Genomic DNA, 22878 nt, shown 5'->3' on the forward strand with positions numbered 1-22878 from the left:
AGAGTATAGAAAATTTAAATATCTGATCTCTTGCCTCAGGACTGGCCTACAGCTGCTGATTCAGTTGGAGGTAAAACACTCCATAAGGAACCGAGCCAATTTTCATTGATTCATAGATTTTAAAGTCCAAAACACAAGCCAACAATTTTTTTCCCGTTATCCTTGTATTAAGTCCAAAATGTTTGACTAACTAAGGCATATCTGGTGAATCTGAACCTTTCCTTGGTAGCTTGTTCCAATGGTTAATCATCCATACTGAAAAAATCTGTGCCTTGTTTCTAATCCGAATTAGTTTGGTTATAACTTCCAGCCACGGGCTCTTGTCATTTCTTGACTAGAATAATGAGTACTTTTCTGCCTCCAGAGCCTCTCGTGCTCTGTAATCAGTTCCCATTCCAACCTTTCTAATATACCATACAGCTCAGAAACCTCCATTTTTTTTGCTGTAAAATGCTTTTCCTGGCACAGATATTTTGTGTGGCAATTCTCGGCATCTATTCCAAGTTATTTTTAGCTTTGTAAAATGTGGACACCAGACCCCTACAGAATTTTTCTAGTATTGGTCTCCTTAATTCTGCATACAAGGGCATCCTGAAATGTGTACAGAGAAAACATTCTGCAGTTATTAGTCATACAAGTAACCTTCACACATGGAAGTCATCTCACTGAAGCCAGAAAGTTTCATAAATAAATATTACTCCTGTAAGTAAAGATTGTATGAGGGAGTGCTTTTTAGGAACTCCTCTTAGGACATCTTTCATTCCTCGGAAATGGAATATTGACTGAAAAATCCCAAGTTCTTACTTTGGAGGTGCAAGAGTCTCTTCCAAGAATTCCTCAATCTTGTTAACATCTGTCTTGACTTCTCCATTAAAAGTCAAGAAAGGTGGGTGGGTCCCAGGAGCCAGATTGTGTAGGTCAGCCGGCTTTCTGCAGAGAGAGAAAAAGTCATGAAATCACTAATCTTTATGGTCAGGTAGTTATACATATTTATAGTTCCTACAAAATCAGTTTGCCCTTCTTTTTTTTTTTTCTGCAGTTTGTGGTTAGAATACTTTGAAACCACCCCGAGCACCCTGTTTAATATAAAAACATTCCACAAGTTAAAAAAAAAAAAAAACAAACCTGAATCCCAACTATTTTGTTGTGCACCACAGACTCTCTAGGCTAGATACAAATCTGATTGAACTTTGTGGGCCTTTCTATAGGGCAAACACTGGATCATATCACTATTTCCAATTAAACTGAACAATTTTTACCGCTTCAGGTCAACAGTGGTGACGTTGAACACAACTCCTTTGAGCCACAGGATCATGAAGAGACGCTGGGAGAATGGGCAGTTCCCAATGCTTTCTCCATCTATACCGGCCTGAGGGATGGAAAGAGAGGAAAAATAGATTTCAGACTGTTAGTCACTTACCTCCCTCAAGATGGAAAATTGGATGTTGAAAGAAAAATAACCAGCTTAAAAATAACTGACAGTGCCTGTTATTTAATATAGTTTATCATCAAAACAAGAATGGAGTTAGTTCAGGATTCAGCCTTTGTCAGGAGCTTGAGAAAGCAACCTGGTGCCTCTCCTGAAGGCAGCTCTGCGTAAAGGAAATGTGTCCCTTGCTGATGGCAAGCAACATCCAGGAGACTGTATATTCTTTCAATTACTCTCATCCCTACAGGACTGCCTGCTTCGTGGACATGCTAGAAAACTCAGGGCAGGTTTTCTGCTCTATTTAAGCCTGTGGAGTCCTTCACTGTTTTACCATCCGAAATGCAGACTTTCAGATCTAGATTTAAACCCAAGCACTCCGGACATTCACTCGTTCTTGTTCACATCCAGTAAAGCAACAGCCTCAAACACAAACAACCAAATCCAGACAGAAATCTCCATCCGAACCCTTCCAAGGTTCAAGGCAGATTTCAGCCACCGCATTCATTCTGTTCCTATCTCTAGTACCTAATGAGTTGCCTACAAACCACTACAAAACAATAAAAAACTGCTAGTGTTAGCATTGAGGAAACAGCCTGTTTTCTCCTCTAAAAATTTATGGTCCTTAGCCATGCAAATTCTGACTTTGAGCCATGGAGGGATACAAATAACACTAGCTGAACTGAGCCAGAGCTGCGTCCAAGGACAACATCCTTCTAGAATAATTATACTTGTGGCCAAAGCTTTCAGGACGATAATGGTTTTGATAGATTTCCATTTTAATTTGTGGTACCATTGTGTTTAAAAGATTCTTATAATCCTGGTGAAGCAACCAACCTTCCGTTGTTGACCCACATGGGTTGCGTAACTGTATTTTATGCACACAGTGTGTGTCTGAAAACAGCTGATGAAAGAACTAAGCAAATACATGCCCTTTTCCTTTGGAGAAAATATTATATTACTCTGTTTGCCCTCATAAATTTTATCTTATTAATATTCAAGCTGTGAGGTAGCATTTCTCTGTCTTAAAGAAGGAATCACTTCTAATTATTGCAGTTCTGTGAAACATTGACAGCACAGCTAGAAACGTTTTGAGATGTGTCCAGTTGCTACAAATTCAGGCCTTGCATGTAAAATATTTAGCTGAAAGATTTTCTGGTAGGCATCGTGAATCTTCCTCATGTCTTGAACGCAGCTTTTGATGATTCTGGGTTTAAAAACAAATTCCAGATTTCCCATCCACCAGAATATGGAGTGAGTGTGGATTCAAGGCTTGGAGACAACCCGTCGTAAAGTTTAGGGCTATGTAAAGAGTTTTTCTCTGGGTTCAGCTTCGATTTCAAACACTCAGACTCTATAGGTATTTGGATATGGGAGTACAGTTGGGCTGCACTTTTACCTGAAATTACGGATCTGCAATGTGCCTGCCACATGGCATATGCAAGAACCAGCAAACAATATGGGTGAAAGAGGGGTATGGCATGAGGATGAGCAAGAGAAGATGCATTTTCCCATCTGCCTGAGGTGTGAGTAGCCTAGTTTTGTAAATTTTTAGTAATTAAATAGTTAGCTCTGTTCTGCAAATTTCATGGCAAAACAATGACAATGTTACCATGGGAATACCAGGCACCACCGTATTGCATGCAATAATTGCTGCAAAGTCACATTTGTTGTTTTGGCTTTGGCTTGTTAAACCATTGCCAAGAACTTTTAACTTCTTACCCTTCCTGAAAAGAGGCAAATGCTATAGGAGAAAACAGCGATACGACACCAGATTTCCCCTTGGCTTTTTCACCATCTCAATCATAATCATATCCTTCATAATGGAGTTGGCTAACTGAGTCTACAAACAATATATTACAAACTTAAAATTTGAAGAAAAACAGATTGACAACTGAATTAGAGGGCGAAAGAGTGCAGACGGAAGGGCTGATTCTCATCTTACCTTCTCTGGATTTACTTTGGCTTATAACTCCATTGAGTCTGATTCACTCTTCACCTGACTCCCTTCAAAGTGAGTGTAAAACCCTGGTTTGCCAAGTCCTGCAAATACCTTGCGAGCAAAGGGGTCTTGTCTCACAATAACGTGCAAAGTTCCAGCCCTCCTGCAGGTCTCCATCCTGCATGGAGGCAATCTCCTGTCCTCATCACCCACTTCTTGTGCTGCAAGTAACAATTTCACCTTTTTCAGGAACGAGACTCAGGGAGAACATTTCCCTGCTCTCTCCAATTACATATGCTCATACAAAGGTTAAGGGTTACCCAGATCTGCATCTTTTTACACGTTTTCCATCCTGCAAGGCAATCGTGAAAAACCCTCACAAGACCAGAGAGGATTATTGGGGGAACAAAGCAAATGAATGGCAACGAAGACACAGAAGCAACGGGTCACCTGAGGTTAAGGGATGCAGAAGTCATTGGGGACAGGAGAAAGATGTGGAGTCTGGAAGAAATAAGATTCACTTAGACATCAAAACTAAAATTAATTGTGGAGGTCAAACGAGGCCTCCAACAGCCCCAAATGGTCAAAATATCTTCCCAACACTTCCAAAAGAGTGGGAAACATTAATTGCTAGAGACACATTGGGAATAGACAGAGGAAATTCCAGAAATGAAAGATAAACTAAAGAAAAAGTACAACATGATCTCTGTTCAAAGCTCCTGGATCTGGAAGCCAGGCTCATGATTTGGGTGGAGTCTGACTCATGGGTTTTGATCTCATGTGACTGGCACAACTGAAAACGCTACCACAAATCACAAGGCAAACTGGTGACAGAGGAGGGAACAGAATCAAAATCTCCCCAGCAACACAATTTATCCATTAAATTCAGCTCTTTTTCTGCAGAAATTATAGGCAGTGCTGTGTCGGTTTTGTGAATCCTTTCTCATTGCTTCTAACAGCAGTCAGTAATTCAACGTTCAGCACTCAGAAAGAGCAAAACCTTAGTAGGTAATAACTTCAAAGGCTTAACAGAGTGTCTCGAGATCCCTTGTGAAGTCGATTAACTTCCAGGAGGAGACGAGGAAGAACAGTGAACTTCCCAGGCTTAGTCACTCTTAGCTTCAAAGAAAAACAGCTTGCTTAAAGCACCCCGGTAGTGCCTAAATACAAGCCTATTATGTATCTGTCCAAGGTTAAGGGCTCAGAAATGCAGGAATTAAATAATACCCTCATCAAGATCAAGAACTCAAACAGTGGATGGAAAGAAAAGAACAAATAATTGACAAGCTGGAGAAACACCATTTATCCCTGCTGTTATTCACAAATGAGCACAAAAGTTTTCTCACATAGCTTCCCTGAAGCACAGCAAAAGTGATCAACCACTTATAAAAAGGAGCAATTTGATGATATATGTGCTCTCCCTGCCAGTAACACTGGATATTTCTGATTTAATGATTGCAACTAGGGAGAGACTTGAGGCTTTGTGGGCACTAGGATCAAGGAAACAGAGTTTTTAAAGTGCGCTATAACTCCCAAAGCTGTGAAAGGGTTTCAGAGCCACCTTCTCTCTGCAGATGAGCCATCCCTCCTGTTCCTTATGGAGAAGGACCTCACCTGAAAAGACAAATTCCCAGAGTGACTTTGGAAGAGTAAAACAGATTCGAGGATTTGCTGGGTGAGACTCTTTGGCCAATGCTCATCCCACTGCAGTTTAACTGAGATGCCGAAGGGAAGGTCTCCTGTGTGGGCAAGGCTGGGATGCACATCCAAGAGAGGAATCTGGCCACTTTTCACTTTGACTGAATCCAATGAGTGTCTGAATTTAGGTGGGATGAATGTGGATCCCAGTAATAGATAAGCCTGGAATCCGTGGAGGCCTAATTGCTAGAGAATTATTTTGCTCCATCTTGGAAACATCACTTTCTGCTCCCATTGCTTCACACAAACTTACTCTTGTTAGTTTAGCTACTAAAAAAAGATGCTTTTCTACTTAACCTCCAGCTGTTCAGGTACTTCACACCAATTGATGCAAGGTCCTGCCCTGGAACTTGGTATAATCACATCAGGAAGACCCCACCGTCATACCAGCTGCTTGCCTCTATCTGAGTAATGGCAAGAATGGACAAGATGTTCTCCTTTATTATTTATAAGGCGCTCCTCCTTAAATACTTCAGCTATTTTTAATTAATTAATTAAACCTTAAAGATATTTGTGTGCACAAGTGGGGGATGTATGTCACATTAGCAAGGAACAAAATTAAGAGGGATTCAGCAGGGGAGAAAAAAAAGTCTCAGTGATTTTAGGAGCTTGTGCCAAATATTTTTGTAAAGCAGCGGTAGTATCAAGAGCCTCTAACCACCGCACGGCACAGCTGAATAACACAAACAGGGAGCTCTTCTCAAGTTCAAGCTACTACTTTGCTATAAATGAAATAACTGGAATAAACTTCCTCACTTGTTCCAAAAATACTCCAACTGGAACATGCACAGTGACTGCAATGCACACAGACAACTCGTGGTGGGTTGACCCTGGCTGGACGCCAGGTGCCCACCAAAGCCGCTCTGTCACTGCCCTCCCCAGCTGGACAGGGGAGAGAAAATATAACAAAAGGCTTGTGGGTCGAGGAAAGGACAGGGAGAGATCACTCACCAATTACCGTCATGGGCAAAACAGACTCGACTGGGGGAAAATTAATTTATTACCAATCAAATCAGAGTAGGATAATGAGAAATATAACTAAATCTTAAAACACCTTCCTCCCACCCCTTCCTTCTTCCCGGCCTCAACTTTACTCCCAAATTCTTGACTTCCTCCCCCCCAGCGGCGCAGGGGGACGGGGAATGGGGGTTGCGGTCAGTTCATCACACGTTGTCTCTGCCGCTCCTTCCTCCTCAGGGGGAGGACTCCTCACACTCCTCCCCTGCCCCAGAGTGGGGTCCCTCCCACAGGAGACAGTCCTCCATGAACTTCTCCAATGTGAGTCCTTCCCACGGGCTACAGTTCTTCATGAACTGCTCCAGCGTGGGTCCTTTCCATGGGGTGCAGTCCTTCAGGAACAGACTGCTCCAGCGTGGGTCCCCCACGGGGTCACAAGTCCTGCCAGCAAACCTGATCCAGTGTGGGCTCCTCTCTCCACGGGTCCACAGGTCCTGTCAGGAGCCTGCTCCAGCATGGGCTTCCCACAGTGTCACAGCCTCCTTTGGGCGCATCCACCTGCTCCAGCGTGGGGTCCTCCACAGGCTGCAGGTGGGTATCTGCTCCACCATAGACCTCCACAGGCTGCAGGGGCACAGCCTGCCTCACCATGGTCTTCACCACGGGCTGCAGGGGAATCTCTGCTCCGGTGCCTGGAGCACCTCCTCCTCCTCCTTCTTCACTGACCTTGGTGTCTGCAGAGTTGTTCCTCTCACATACTCTCACTCCTCTCTCCAGCTGCAGTTGCTGTTGTGCAGCAACTTTTTCCCCTTCTTAAATATGTTATCCCAGAGGCGCTACCACCGTCGCTGACTGGCTCGGCCTCGGCCAGCGGCGGGTCCGTTTTGGAGCCGGCTGGCATTGGCTCTGTCGGACATGGGGGGAAGCTTCTAGCAGCTTCTCACAGAAACCACCCCGGTAGCCCCCCGCTACCAAACCCTTGCCACACAAACCCAATAGCCAACTGTATATTATTTTAACTAACCTTAAGGGAGGGGAAAAAAGCAAGTCTCATTTCCAGTTATTCCCAAAATATAGCAGCGTTAAAGAAATATACTGTCATGAATAATGACTAAGCATCTAGCTTAAAAATGGCAGTGCTGGAAAGAGTTGCATATCAGAAAGCACTGTGTTTTTTCCGGGAAAATAATATATTTGGTTTTATCTATTCTCCTTCTCTTTTCATTTTTCATTGCGTTGAGGCTGTTCTGCACAATGGTCCAGTGCTCTCTCAGACTCTGGGTAAAGTAGGCAGACATTTTTGATGACACTAAACCACATTTCTTTTTCAAAAGGATTTTAACAAGTTAGCAAAAGCAGGCAGGCTAATTCACCTCAAAGTTTCCCAGTAAGGATAAAGGAGGGATTTGATTTCACCATCCCTACAATCAAAATCTAAACTCACATTACACATGGTTACACCCTCTCTGTTTTAAAATTGGGAAAGCGCCTGCCTTTTGACACTTACTCTTCTTACGCTCAGAACCCAAAGGGGAAGTGAAAATCCTATTCAAAACGCAGAGCAGGCCAGGAAATATCCTATTTATTGTGCCATTAAAAAAAAAATAATCTGTCTTAGTAATTATACCACACACACAATAGCACAAATCTCCATTGTAGGGAAAAATCATTGGCTGCAACATGAGATCAGACATGCCAAGGTATCGCTTTAGTAAGGATCTTTTTTTTCCAGTTTCTCATCTCTTTTCTTTCACAACTTCTCATCCAAATGCAAAAGCCAGTAAGCTATTTGGAGTGCCACCAACGGAGAGGCAAGCTAAGAGGTGTATATTCACGGAGCAGCACTGGTAGGTCTCAAGTAAGAAGTAAATCTTGTAGCACAAGTCCTGTGTATCACAGGACACCCTTGTTGACTGTGGCTCTGGTTCAGGAAAGCATTTAAGCATGTGCTGAAATACATCCCAATTCAGAGGAAGTATATGCTTGACTTTAAGCATGTTCTTAAGTCCTGACGATTTCAATGGGACTTAAGCAAATACTTAAGTACTTTCCTGAATGGGGGCCTATAACAACAATAATCGATTTGCTGTGCAGCATTTTAACTTCATTGGACTTTTTCTGAGATTTCATTTTGCTAGGAGAAACTCTTAGCAGCAGCCTTCCAAGGGAGGGCAAGGTAGAGCAGAAATATCTTCCTAAGCACACACACATGGAAATGGACCATGCGCATATATGTCAAATAAAAATAGAGCATTTGCTAGAAAGACTGTCAGGGTAGTAACAAAACAAAAAGGAAGTGGTGAAATTCTTTAGCCAGCTCCCCAAAAGCCAGCCAAAATGTTGTCCAAGTTTGGCATACATACAGACATATATTATAGATGCACATAAGCTTAACTTAGTCTGCACTGCCGGCCAATTTGAAGGGAGCTGGCTTGTTACACTCGGTTCAAACCGGCTGAGCAGCACATCAGTGGAGTTGAGGATCTCCAAGGAGCTGCCATTGCATTTCTCAGATCTCTGCAGTTTTGGGAAAGATGCATTTGTACTCTTGAGACATTCAGGATTTTCAGGAGATGGAATTGCAGGTTGGAAACCCCATGGGCATCAGTAGTTAAGACATGACAAATATTTTCTTTAGGTTTGGTAAATCATTAGTCTCCAACTTTTTGTATCCACATGAATGGAAGGCATCAGTCATATAGGTCAGCTTCGTCCTAGGGATCCTTTCATGATGGCTTAGGATGTTCACAGCTAGAGGTCAGTTGACTCAAGCTGGTCCCTGCGCATGGTGCAGAGCAGATTTATCTGCCACATCAGCTGAGGTCCTGGTAGCAGAATAGCTACGTGCACAGTGATCAGCCTGTGCAAATAAGTCTCGGTTTCCCTCAAGGGCTTTGTTAGAGCCACTGGCCACGACATATGTTCTGCATGAAATATGTTTTGCTTTGAAATAAACTTTGCGATGCCTGAGAACTCCAATCAGTCGTGCAGTTTGGATTTAGAAAACTACAGACTAGGCGCAGGTAGTCTCATCACGTGAAAATGATTCATGCTATTCCATCATCTCTTCTGCTTTCCTTAAAGAACTAAAGGCCCATGACTCGACAAATATCAACAGAGTAGAAAAGCACAGACTGGTCCAACACCCTAGACCAAGAAATTATTTTGTTCTCATTTATATTTTTAGATCCCTTACTTATCATTGCATGTGTTCAACTTAACAAGAAATTGGCCCCTCACTACAAGAAGGACGTTGAGGTGCTGGAGCGTGTCCAGAGAAGGGCAACGAGGCTGGTGAGGGGTCTGGAGAACAAGTCTTCTGAGGAGCGGCTGAGGGAACTGGGGTTGTTTAGCCTGGAGAAGAGGAGGCTGAGGGGAGACCTCATCGCTCTCTACAACTACCTGAAAGGAGGTTGTAGCGAGGTGGGGGTCGGTCTCTTCTCCCAAGGAGCAAGCGATAGGATGAGAGGAAACGGCCTCAAGTTGCGCCAGGGGAGGTTTAGACTGGATATGAGGAAAAATGTCTTTCCTGAAAGAGTGGTGAAACATTGGACCAGGCTGCCCAGGGAAGTGGTTGAGTCCCCATCCCTGGAGGTATTTAAAAGACGTGTAGATGCGGCGCTTAGGGACATGGTTTAGTGGGCATGGTGGTGTTGGGTTGACGGTTGGACTCGATGATCTTAGAGGTCCTTTCCAACCTTAATGATTCTGTGATTCTATGATTCTATGATAGTAGATAATCAAAGGGAGTAGGAACTATAGTGAAACTTCCTACACCAAAATACATACAGAGAGAGATATATATCTGAATTAAGGCTGGGACAAAAATTTTTTTTTCTAGGAGACCATGTTCCATCATGCTCTGCTGTGAGGAATTTCTGCATACCAAGTCTGACTTTCACATGGTGATGTATAAGGGAAAAGCCCCCAGAAGAGTGAGAGTCATTAAGTAACATCAGCAGTATTGTAGCAACAAACCACATATAGCACGTCTTTAATTTATATTCTTTTAATGTCAGCAAAATACTGGCTAAAGGATGGGTGGTAAATGCAGGCTGACATTTTCAAAGTGGCTAGCAGTTTTAGATCCTATGAGACAATTTGAAGGCGGCTGACTTCTCACAAGTATCAACTCTCTATGCTTGGAAAATCAGGCCATGAGCCACCCAGAAGGAATAGCTGTTTTTAAAAGTCTTACTAAGAATTTTCTAGATCTGCTTTGGGAGTATCCTTGACTGTGAGCTTCTTGAGCAACTAGGCAAAAAATTAATATGAGTGTTGAAAAACAAAAAAGTCCATTAGAAGAATATTCTTCTGAGGAGCACACTTGGAATTTGACAAATACTTGGTGGAGATGTGCAATGGCTTTGGCCATACCACCCTGGAAATATGCCTGGAGTCCTGGTCTTTGGCTACCTGCCGCTGGCCAGCCGGAGGACGGGCAGGGTGTTGGGACCACGCAAATCCATAAGAGCACGGGGTCCCAACGTGCAGCTCGGCCAGGACTCGCAGGGCTCCTGGCTGCCCGGCAGCCCACCCACCAGCCAAAATTTCCTTTCAAAATTACTGAGACTATTGCAGTTTCCCTCCTCACGGAAAACCCACAGCTTCTGTTCAATAACACTGCAAATGTTTTAAAATGTGTTTTTTAGACTTAGAGCAATTTAGAGCAAAATCTTGAAATTCTTCAAAACCCAAAATTGCCATTCTCATCACAGCTCTTGTTAGCAGATTATGCACAAAGTTCGCGTGCTTCTGGACATAGTGGACTGGATATATATGTTTCTTTCTTGGCTTGATGGACAAATAACAATCATCCTTTACATTTCTTCCTGAGCCTTTTCCAACCTAATAAAGCAATTGTGCTCCCATCACTTAGAAGTGTCATGGCACAGGATCCCGTGTACCCACATCAGCCACTGGATGTAACCACAGAGAACAGCTTTTAAAAGCTCTGCTTTTTGGGGACCCATCAATAATTTGTTGCGAGTGAGATGCCATAGGAACAAGAAAAGAACTCAAGAAATTACAGATATATAAGCTTAACGTATAGAACGATACTGGAACAAATGGTTAAACAGTAAGCTCACAAGCACATGTGGAGATGTAAAGTTGTAAGAAAAGACAATAAGGATTTATCAGGAGCAAATGAAATTAAATCAATCAAATTTTGTTCTCTGACAGGGTATCCAGCACAGCAGGTAGGAAGGAAGCAGCAGGTATCTAGAAGCTGACTTCTCTAAGGCTTCTGACATAAGCTCCAGATCGTATTTTCATAAACAAAGTAGGGAAATAGGGCCTGTATGAAATCTCTGCAAAGTGCTTGTATGAGTGGTCGAAAAAATACTTATGGAGTAGTAATAATCAAGTTTTCTGTTAGTCTAGAAACACAAAACAAATAGAGGTACCATAAAGGTCTACAACAAGATGAGTCATGTTTAATGTTTCCATTAGCAAAATGGAGGAAGGAATAGACAGAACCCTACAAAATTTCCTGACAGCAACAAGCATGGAGAAATTATTGGTATTTCCCAGGAGAGGAGTAGACTCCAAAATGGTGCTAAGAAGTTGGAACAAAGTGTCTGAAATCACTTAAATGGAATTTAGGAAAGTAAACCTCAAAGTATAAGATGTAAGAAAAACAAAATCTAATGTACAAATACAGGATGGGGAATAGCTGGTGAGGCTGCGAGGATGAAGCAAAGGAGGTTTTCCATCAATCACAAACAATATGAATCATCAGCGTATGCGTCTACAAGTAACAGCAACAAGATAATGCGATGTACATGCAGTGTTCTACCACCACATAACAGTCCTCAAGCATGTCGAAGACTGTTTTACAAAAGAGGATGATGATCCATTGTTGTTCATGCCCACAGAGGATAGGATTGAGTATTTTGCTTAATTTGCAACAATAAAGCTTTAGGGGGGAAAAAATCCAGTGTAATTATAGGAATAATGAAACACAAAGCAGGCTTTCTAAGGAGGTTGTGTAATCTGCATTAGTGAAGGCTTTGAAGGAATCAAAAGAAAAACATGTTGGTAAAACTGGTCTTTATTTATTTCATCCTGCTGCAGAGCGGAGAGGGTGCATAGGATGTTTTAAAATCCTTTCTAACAGTATATATTAGTGACTCTGACAACAAGGCTGTTCTTGCTGTCAGTGCTAGACACTTGGTGGCACAGACTTTTGCTTTCCTCTGACCTGCACAAGATGAAGTCTGGCCCCGGTGATGTCAATGGGAATTTTGCCCGTGACTTTGACGGGACCAGAATTTCACTCATAGGTTTAATGGCCAGAAGGGACAATTATAATAATCTTTCCTGACCTTTTGCGTAATACGAACCATAGATTTCACTCAGTCTGTAGCCAACATCTTGTGGTTGAACTAGAACATATGTTTTGAAAGGTTTTTCAGGATAGACGTACGCTAGACATAGAGTGGTAGTAAAATCCCCTCTAGCGGTGTGTGTTTGCATTGCAGGGTGAAGTTCTCACTCCCATGGAAGTCGACCACAAACATCCCATTTGTAGGATTTTGCTAAAGGTAGCTAATTTACCCCATTGCTTATATATGTAAATTTTTTCCTGTAATTTGCATTGCTGTATGTGAGTTAAACTGGTGGAAGGAGCCTTAGTCACAGTATTTGGGGAGTCAGGCCCCAGCAGCACTCAGAAAATCGTCACAATTTTAGTTAAAGTCAATAGAGATGCTCAAGCATCTGCTACTGCTTGGTTATCTTGGCTACATTGGTGTATCTCACAGGAAGAGGTAAGGATGTTGAACAAGAAAGCCACAAATCCTTTTTTAAGACAAATAAACTTGTCCCACGACATATGGATACGGCTGCTCATGCTCTGCCCATACAGAATGCAGCTCCTACATTTCTCAAGTATTCTGGTTTTGGCTTTTTGGTGCCACAACTATTAATGGACTATACTCTAATACACTTGATCTAATTCTGCTTCCATAACAGTCAATATTTGTATGAAATATTCCCACTAATGACAAATATTCCACCGACTTCAGTGAGAGCACCGTCATATTTTGGATTCACTGGTTTCTTTCTAATAAGTGATTAAAACCACAAGTGGTTTTATGGGCTCTGGAGAAAGAATCTGGGAATGAATCTGGTTTAGCTATTCACAAAGCACCAATTATAATCGTTTCAAATATTGATGATTCTATATCCTGAGAGCTGATTAGATACGTAAAAAATTCATTCCTCCAGGAAAGCTGCAGAAAATAAAATGAGAGATAGATCACTGTCAAAAGGTGTCATGGGCAATGCAAATTATAGTCAAATTATTCCCGTTTCTAGTAGAGATCAGGTGCAAATAAAGGAGTCGTTTCTCCAAAGCAAGCTCTATGCAGAGCTCCGGTTCCCATTACAGTACCAGAATCCTGCAAGCAGTTTTTCTTGTAAGAAATAAATCTGTGCACATCTGGAATTTGAATGTCTGTTAAAAATCTCTGAGCCAGGGACAGTAATCTGGTCATATAGTATATTCTGCAAATGTTGATGAATTGCAGCCAAATTTCCATGCCTCTAAGCAGTGTATCAGACTAACAAATAATAACAGCAGCCAGGTGCTGAAAGTTAATGCTGAACCTGAAATCAGATCCAGGGCTGAATTATTTATTGAAATTCCATGACTTTATTTGCACTATTAGAAGAGAGAGTCACTTGCAGGCACTGCAAATAAAGGTCTGAATGGGGGGGGGGTGTGTCGCTGGTAAGGGCATTTACCACCGCATCAGCTATCAGCTGACCCCGGCGCAGGCCATAGTCCGCCCTCAATGGCCTCATTTTGTATCTCATTTAACATCATACAAATACTGTCCATCGGTGACTTCTATTGATTTGAGATGAAAGAGCAATCAGTAACTCTCAGGAGCTATCCTGCAGTGGGCAGGACTTGGTCTTTCTACCTCCTTTTGCATCTCCAAAGCTAACGGCGCTGCAGAGGGTACGAGAGAAGCTTCATCCCGACACGCGATGAATGTTTACGACTTTCACCGAAAGCAGATCAAGTTGCATTGCAAAGGAGCAGTACATCGCAGGCTCAGACTAGTCTTTGGTTCGATGTTTGCATCTCAGTATGACCTCCCAATGTAAACCCACAATACCTTCAGTAAAATAATTACTTATCAATACAATATTGCCAGCATTTGGACCAAGCCTTCCTGCTATGAGAATACAAATGCAATATAAACAAATTTTCAGATTCCCAGCTACTCACAGAGAAATCATTACGGAGTTTAGTGTTTAGGGGATATTTTTTCACCTTTAATATTTTCGTACCTGTCAAAACTGCCATACTTGTTCATCCGACCATTTACACAGACATACAGTCAAATTTAGCCATTAAAGGGGATGTTAAAGGTAGTCTTTTCTGATAGCCATCTACAAAGGAGGGGAATGCGACTCTCTGAATATTTCATTAAACAAGAAACAGAGAGTAAGTTCTGAGTTTGTAAATGGAAATACCTGCAACGAAAACAAGAGTCTAAGACATACACACAAACAGCAAGGAAACGTTCCTTCTGACTCATCTAAAAGCAAAACAATTTGTGTTTTCAATATCAAGTGCTCAAGAAAAAAAACCAGTGATGCTTTCCAAAACTACTGAGAAATTTTGAATAAGTGTATATACTAGTAGAAGTACAATTTACAAGTATTTTATGGTACAGTCTTCTGAAACTAATGTATGATAAATGTTGTAAATAGAAAAAAATAGTTGGATCAGTGAGTGGAGTTTGGATCACATTTCTTGTCTACTCGCCGTCTCAGTGCAGGATGATTTCTTAAATCTCTGTGTCTATATTGTTTGGGTCAGTTTGAAATGCTCCAGTGATGCTGCTTCACAAACTTCCCATAGGAAACCTTTTTGACAATTTTCTCAAAACACATTTTGACTTGATGCTCAGACTGAATTTCCTCTAATTTTATTTTATCCTGTTATCCAGCATAAAAAAAACTTAGATAATTAAGTTTCATTAAATGCTATTTCTTAAAAACTTAAATAATTCTTTCTTTTCTTCCCTTTATACAAAATCTTACTTAATTATGCCATTGCGATTTCCTAGCAACTCTTCACCTCTTACTGTCCTCTTGCTTCTGAGATCCCCGACCATGGTCTCTATTCCCAACTTAATCTTTTTTTTTATTCTCATCACTCCTGAGTCCCTCTCGGAATGAGGCCCCCCCATGCGCCAAGTGAACCACTCTCCAAGAAGACCAGCAGTGACCCCAGGACGGTCGTACAGCAAAACCCTTCTCCAGCCCGTCCTTTCCCATCATGCCTGTCTCAGAAGCAATCAGCAGGCTCCTCCTCCCCAAATCTCTCTTGCTCACTGTCTTCCCTCAAAAAAAATCACTTTCTTGATTTTCTTTCATTTTACTCCTGTCACCTTTCAGCCACATACTCTGTTCACTGGCTTTACCCACCAAGTCGGTGGCAGCAGACCTGAAATCTGTCCCCACCTCCCGTCCCTTCCCGTGCCTGTCCACTCTATTTCTCTGACACTGTCACCCAACTGCCTTATTCAAATTAAACAAATGCCATTTGATATGGTGGAAATGGAGCGTGACATGGGGTTCAAGCCCTGTAAGTTCCCTCACCCATTTATCACCAAGTTCATAACCCAGTGCCACCTTCTCTTCCTCTGAAGGTGGTCTTCAACCATACTCTGAAAGTCAAATCTTTATTCTGTTTTCCTCTGGTTGCCTCATTTTCATGATCCTTTCCTGATCTGCGGCACTGCAGACCTAATCACTGTTTGGCACTCTTACAAACAAGTTCTTCCTCACAGTTTTTTCCCCTCTCAAGTTTAAGAAAACAGACACAAAATCTCATCTGCACCTTCTTCCTATTGTCAGTTCTCCAGGAAAACATTCACTAAAATTTGTCACTACAGTTTAACCTGAACTCTCAGGTTTGGGCTGATAGAGCTGGATATTTAAAGCAGTGCAAGAGGGACATCGTACTTCCTATGCTTTGCTTATGCTTTGGACGTAGATTTCATTCTAGATGGATTAGACAGAAATTTCATGCTATCAATCTACGATCTTTCTAGTCTTCTACACCACTTCTATATATTTTATATTTACAGTTTTATATTTTGTATTTTATAAAAATTATTATATAATTTATATTCTCTATTTAATTTATATTTATTATGTTATGTCTTTATATTATATGTGTTTATTATATTATTTATTTTATATTTTATATTTACAGTTTGTTGCGCAATCTGTTAACAGGCATGGTTAATCCGTTTCCCAGCATGGTTAACCAATTATAAGTCATACCTTACCACCTTCTGGTGCTATACTCTTAGACAGGTAATTGGGCCTAACCACCATATCCAGAGAAGGGCTGAATCTCACCCTGCTTCGTTTTAGAAGTTTCTCTGGCAGCATTTTGTTTTATCCTGTGCTCCTGCTCGGAGAAGGCAGCAGTTTCCATCTGCAGGCTGTCGGAGAGCCGTTAGCCTGAGCAACTGCAATCTGCAGAATGCCATTTGAACTCCATACGCCGAGCAGCCGCTGAAAAAAGCTTACTACAACATCCAGGTTAATGAGGTAATTGAGAAACCAGCATTTGGCAAGAGAATTTCTGAACATTTTATATACATTTTTGTACAGCTAGGCCCAATTTACTCAAGCACCTAAATAAGCTCTGAAGAATTAACTATTTTTTCATGTTTACTTATAATTCTCTCTGAAACGGATTTTTTTTTTATTATTGTGAAGTGCCAAGCGCGCAGGTGGTTCTTGAAAAATTACAAATATAGAGAAATCCTATAAATTCACACTTCTGATGAATAGCCAAACACTAGTCAATAAAAAAACCCTCTGACTGACAGCAGGACACAACACGATTACTATTAACTCACTCACTCTCAAAGGTCCTAGATATGGCTTTTTAAATAAATTTTAAATAAGTATTTCAATAAGATTTTAAATAAATATTTAAATAAAATTTTAAATAATTTTTTTTAAAAATCTAAATCCTTGGTCCCCAGGGGCTAATTGGGGGAAAAAAACCTTGCCCATAAGAGCTGCAGCAAGGCGCTGCCACACGTGCAGACGGGGCTGGGATCAGTGGCCAAGGTCAGGGGGGAAAGGCTTTTCCTTCAATTGGAGAAGAAAATCGCCGTTTCCAGGTTTCTCTCTTTGTCAGGGGAGTGGGACAGCGCTTCCTCTAAGTTCCCCTCCTGGTCACATCCTTCCCAGGCTCTCCAAGGTTGGACCTGAGTAGCTGTCTACAATCAGCACTTTTAAAAATTACTATTATTCGTGCAGAATCATCTCTTTGGAGATAAACCTCGGACCATCAGGCCATCAGGCAGAGGTCCTGCTCAGCCCAGTAAGAGGATGATGTCCCCCCTGTAGATGCATATCAAAGGGTGCTGGTTTCAGTGTACCAGGATGGGCAGGTAGATACTTCCCAATCTGAAACAAGACTTCCTGCACGCATGTTCAACCACCTTTTTTACAGACTGAATAGTGAGAAGTAAGACTTACGGTGTGTTTAGAGAAATATGTACTTGGAGATGAACTAAACCCCAAAAGATTACATTCATGCACTCTGAGGAGATCCTCGCAGCTCCATCTTGGAGCAGGGTGAGTGCTTAATGCAGAGGAAGCAACAGATCACTTCTGAACCTCAAACAAGACTCAGCTCTAGAACTGGATCTAGAGCTTAACTGGGGGACTCAGATATATTGACTTTAAAAAGAAAACAAAACCAAAAATCCGAAGTTAGAGCACCTCAGTACAAGAAAGGGCAACTCAGTAAATCAAGGCAAAAACACCATCCCTTGTCAAACTGCACGTGCAAGTCAACAGTCAGAGAAGAAAAGAAAATTAAAATTATCCAAATGACAGTGAAAGTCTGAAAAAAAAAAGCTTAATAATGAAGGGGTTTGGAGCACTGGATCCTCTTGGCATGTCCTGAACATTTGAAAGAACCGGGCACAGAAAAACAACTAAAACTGCCATTCTGAGAGATCCTATAACCTGCAAGAATATTCCATGATTCAACCCCTCTTCATCCAGGAACAGCTTTCTAAAAAAATACTATAAATAAAATAAACAAACGAAACAGGTCTCCAGTTGCACACTGAATCAGCAGCAATGGCTCATCACAAAACACAGGGCAGTGAAAGAAAATAATTTCCTCCCATGATATGCATTCGTATCTGTTTGAAGCTGCCCATTCAGCAGCTAAAAGCAAAAGGAAAGCAGTAACACAACGTGCCTGTTGACCCACACAAATTGAATCACAATCTAGAAAAACACCGTCAACAATAGCGATGATCCATTGGGGCCGGTTTCTCTGAATTCCATTTGTTTCGGACAATACACAGGTACAGACACGCACCAGCACCCAAAACAACAATAGCTAAACGCGGTGGGTGGCAAGGTTCAGGATGTTTATTCGGGTGTCGAAATGTTATGGGGAGGACAAGCTTGGCAATTGAGATAGAGAAGCACCTGCCCAACCCAAGAGTTAACTCCGTATTTTGTGAGGAGTTAAACCACAATGCCCGAGTAGCTTTTACAGTCGTCCGTCTATGTAAAGAGGAAAGAAGGAATGCAATTTTAGCTGGACAAGCTACCCGGCTGCACAGAGATGAAAATGAATGTTGGTGCAAATGTTTCATAGGAAATGAAGCCAAAGGCACAGGGATGTGGCATGACTTAGGCTATGGCTCCACGACAGACTGAAAGGGAATTCAGTTCCTGTATCTCCCAATTTAGCTCTTCCTTCATCTCAGCCACAAGGTCTGACCCGTACCGACACAGCATTCAGAGCCCTGGCCAAGCCAGCACCTGCTTCAGCCTTTGGAGGCCCTTCCAAAGTCCGGCCCTTGCATATCCAGACAAAGATAAGCAATTACATATTTAACCACTACCTGACCTAATCCTATCCCGTCATCACACCCAGGACACCAAGAGATATTTTAAGACACGCAAGCGGCCTCTGAACATAATTTCTATCAGACTGGCTTGGACCAAATTTGTGCTGTCTTTCAGAGACACAGAATTCCAAGATTTCTTCTGTGCTTGAACCAAGCCCTGTCCTGGTTTGCCAAGATATCCTCCACTGCAATGCTTTCCTGGTTTGTAGAGTTTCTGGCTTGTTTATTCTTTTATTAACTCTAACTATACGTGCTTCATTAAAGCGTATCTAGTCTTGATCTGAACCAGAAGAAGAAAGAGTGGTTGGTGGTTCATTCCAATGGTTAATCACCGTTACAGTTACTATTAAGCTTATTTCTAACTTGACTGTATCTGACCTTAACTGTTAATATTTTGTGTTATACTTGTTACCACTATATTAAAAAGCCCCCTACAGATACATTTAATATTGCAGTCAAGTGACATTTGGTCTTTTATTTAAAAGAGAAAGACTGCCTTAAGGATGGCAATCTTAAGTATTTTTTTTAAGCTTTAAAATTATTCTTCTCTAAATCTTTTCCAATGTCATAACATGTTAGCTCTGTGTGCATTTAAAATAGCCATCCAAAAGATAACCTAAACCTTGATCCCTCCCTACTAATAGCAACAGAAAAAAATAAAATAGCATAGTTGTGGCTAGTATAATTTGTGTATTTATTATTGGAATATTTACTGTGAATTACTAAGCAGATGTGGCACATGAACACTGAAACAGTGGTGCTAAGTGCTGTACAAACCCCAAAAGACACAAGAGCTATGCCTAAAGGATGGAGCACAGGACCAGAGTGGTGTTCTTGCTGGACCTCCTGGCACAAGGCCACCGCTTCTCAGCTTCTACACCTGTCAAGTGCTGACCATGACTGTAAAGTGCTTCAGAACTGCTCTAAAAAGGCCTCTGTATTTTTTATCCCAGGGACTGGGTTTTGCAAAGAGAATCATGTTCAGAGATGGCTGCCAAAGCACAGAGCAGCCTGCACAGCCTCCTTTGCAGAACTGGAGTCTAAGTACACTTAATAGGTATCAGCATCCAGGAAGGTTATAGATCTTCTATTCTCACCCTGTTTTATTACTAAGGTGTTTTTTTTTTTAAAAAAAAAGCAACTGATGAACATTAAAAACCTATGCTAAACTATCTTTTCTGAATTGCAGACAGTTGTTGAGCTTAGCTGTCAAATGTTTTTTGAGATGGAGCACACATCTCCACGGATTAGCTCATCATACTTTGAACTCCACTGCTAGCCTGCAGCAGCATACACTCTTTGGAGGTGTAAACCTCATGAAGTTCAACAAGGCCAAGTGCAAGATCCTGCACCTGGGTCAGGGCAATCCCAAGCACAAATACAGGCTGGGTGGAGAATGGATTGACAGCAGCCCTGAGGAGAAGGACTTGGGGGTGTTGGTTGATGAGAAACTCAACATGACCTGGCAATGTGCGCTTGCAGCCCAGAAGGCCAACTGTATCCTGGGCTGCATCAAAAGCAGCGTGGCCAGCAGGTCGAGGGAGGGGATTCTGCCCCTCTGCTCTGCTCTGGTGAGACCCCATCTGGAGTACTGTGTCCAGCTCTGGGGCCCCCAAAATAAGAAGGACACGGACCTGTTGGAGTGGGTCCAGAGGAGGGCCACGAAGATGATCAGGGGGCTGGAACACCTCTCCTGTGAAGAAAGGCTGAGAGAGTTGGGGTTGTTCAGCCCGGAGAAGAAAAGGCTTCAGGGAGACCTTCAGCAGCCTTCCAGTACCTGAAGGGGGCCTACAAGAAAGCTGGAAAGGGACTTTTTACCAGGGCCTGTAGCAATAGGACAAGGGGTAATGGCTTTAAACTGAAAGAGGGTAGATTTAGATTAGATATAAGGAAGAAATTCTTCACTATGTGGGTGGTGAGGCAATGGAACAAGTTACCCAGAGAAGTGGATGCCCCATCCCTGGAAGTGTTCAAGACCAGGTTGGATGGGGCTTTGAGCAACCTGGTCTAGTGGAAGGTGCCCTTGCCCACGGCAGGGGGGTTGGAACTAGATGATCTTTAAGGTCCCTTCCAACCCAAACCATTCTATGATTCTATGATTAGCTCTTTTCCAAAGAGTAGAGCATTATACTTATATGTCTTTATTAGCAGCAGAAGTTAGAAAATTTTATACCTGCTTTGGCATCCTCATGGTTAACAGAAAGGGAAACTAAAGCCATACCTAAATCAATCAAACTTCCTTCTGCGTGTAAACTGCATTCCCAGTATCATGAACAGGTATTAACACCTGAAATATTGGTGAATGGAGAATTTAGTCATGACATTTTTTTCTTAGTCCAGAGGAAACCAACAAATGCAAGAGAAGCAACAAAAATAGTCAAGAAATGGCTTTTTTAGAGCCTGACTTACATAAGGAGGGAAAAAAACAATTACTGTTCCCATATATAATCTGCAAGTTTTAAATGTGTGAAATTCAAGTTTTGTAGAATTTAAAGTAAATGAAAATCAGCTTCGGCCTGGAATATTAGGCTTTGAACATTCTTATCACATTTTGCATGAAGCACACACAGGTAAATGCCACAGGCTTCTGTCATCTGGTCTGCACACAAAATTGGTGACTATCAAGAATGAGGGTTTAGAAGAGCAAACTATCGCTATCTGAGCAACTTCATCCTTAACATAATGTCATTTATGCCAAAGCAGCTACAGCAGGGACAGGTTCAACTCCTACTGTCCTACAGAGGCATCAATAAGTTATTACAGCACAACCCTCCTGAAATACATTTCAATTAGTGCTTTATCTCAGTTTTATGCAGAGTTGCAGACACACATATAAAGGAGATGTTTCAATGTCTTTTGGCAATCAGGTGCACAGGAAAAAAACTGGAGAAGCACCCGAGCTCCAGATACACAACACCTCTTAGGCAGAACTTGAACCAGGGTACCCTGGGGACCAACACAGAAATCATGGGGATTAGGACACTGGTATAAATTTATGAGTCTGAATGCCTGTGAGAACAAGCAGACAAAACAGAGAAGTTGAAAAAGGCGGCACTACAGAAGATACAAGACCCTGAGAAGGAAAAAGGAGGGCAGGAAAGAGTGGACAGGGTGCCAGCAGAAAGGAGCTTTGGCTCAGCTGCTGCGGGGGGCAGCTCAAACTGAGCTCCCCACCACACCACTACCTGGCTGGGCACAGCGCGGTGCTAATACGGCTGCACAAACTCTGGGCTAGAGCTCATGTCCAAACACTTAATAAAGCACCCAACAGCCTGTACCTGAGAGCAGACAAATGCCCGGTTTCCTCTGGTTTGATTTCTTTTATGTCCAGGAAATCGAGATTTTCCATATACTTTGTCAGGAGACAGTTTTATATCGGAAACCTGATCCCATCGTATATTTCTCTTCTATTATTTTAAGCGGTGTTCAGGATGCCATGCTGAGGATAAGGGTGAAGAATGTTCCCTGCTCCCACAATGTGGCCACATCTGGTGGAGAAGGACTAGTATCAGCATTTTATCAAGGTGAGGAGAGCCTGAATAACTTGCCTAAGGTCACTGAAGGAGGCAGAAGAGCAAAAAAGTAAATAGAGCCTCCCAAGAACTTGGGTGGTAACTCAGCAATATTACTGAGCTTAACATGTTGCAGAATTTGCACGGCAGGACCTTTTCGTATTTTGATTAGAGCTGGACAAAAAAAAAAAAAAAAATCAGAGTTTCCACCTGGTGGGAGCTGTGGCTGTTGCTCTGTATTAAGATAACGCGCTGAAACACTGAGTGGAAAGTAAAAAAGGTGTTGATTTGGATTTTGACAACACTTGGGGCCATTTTAACATGTCAAAACTTTGCTGTGGCGTGTTACAGAACTGTATCTCAGGTGCTTCGTGTCCCAGTCTCTTTTCTAGCACATCTTCTCTTACG

General features: G+C 42.0%; 1 protein-coding gene across 3 annotated transcripts in view; it reads right to left on the bottom strand.

Annotated features, from left to right (window-relative positions):
* The window catches only part of CLIC5 (chloride intracellular channel 5), a 95671-nt gene that overhangs the window by 32112 nt on the left and 40681 nt on the right, over positions 1–22878 (bottom strand). For all 3 annotated transcript variants that reach the window (XM_076332660.1, XM_076332658.1, XM_076332659.1), the window contains 2 exons: positions 1260–1369; positions 805–930 (listed from right to left, as the gene is read on the bottom strand). In XM_076332660.1, coding sequence (XP_076188775.1) covers positions 805–930; positions 1260–1315 — 182 coding nt within the window. In that variant the 5' untranslated portion in view covers positions 1316–1369. The remainder of the gene's footprint in view (positions 1–804; positions 931–1259; positions 1370–22878) is intronic.

The sequence above is a fragment of the Aptenodytes patagonicus genome, chromosome 3 (genome assembly GCF_965638725.1).
Source record: "Aptenodytes patagonicus chromosome 3, bAptPat1.pri.cur, whole genome shotgun sequence".
In the NCBI taxonomy this organism is placed as follows: domain Eukaryota; kingdom Metazoa; phylum Chordata; class Aves; order Sphenisciformes; family Spheniscidae; genus Aptenodytes; species Aptenodytes patagonicus.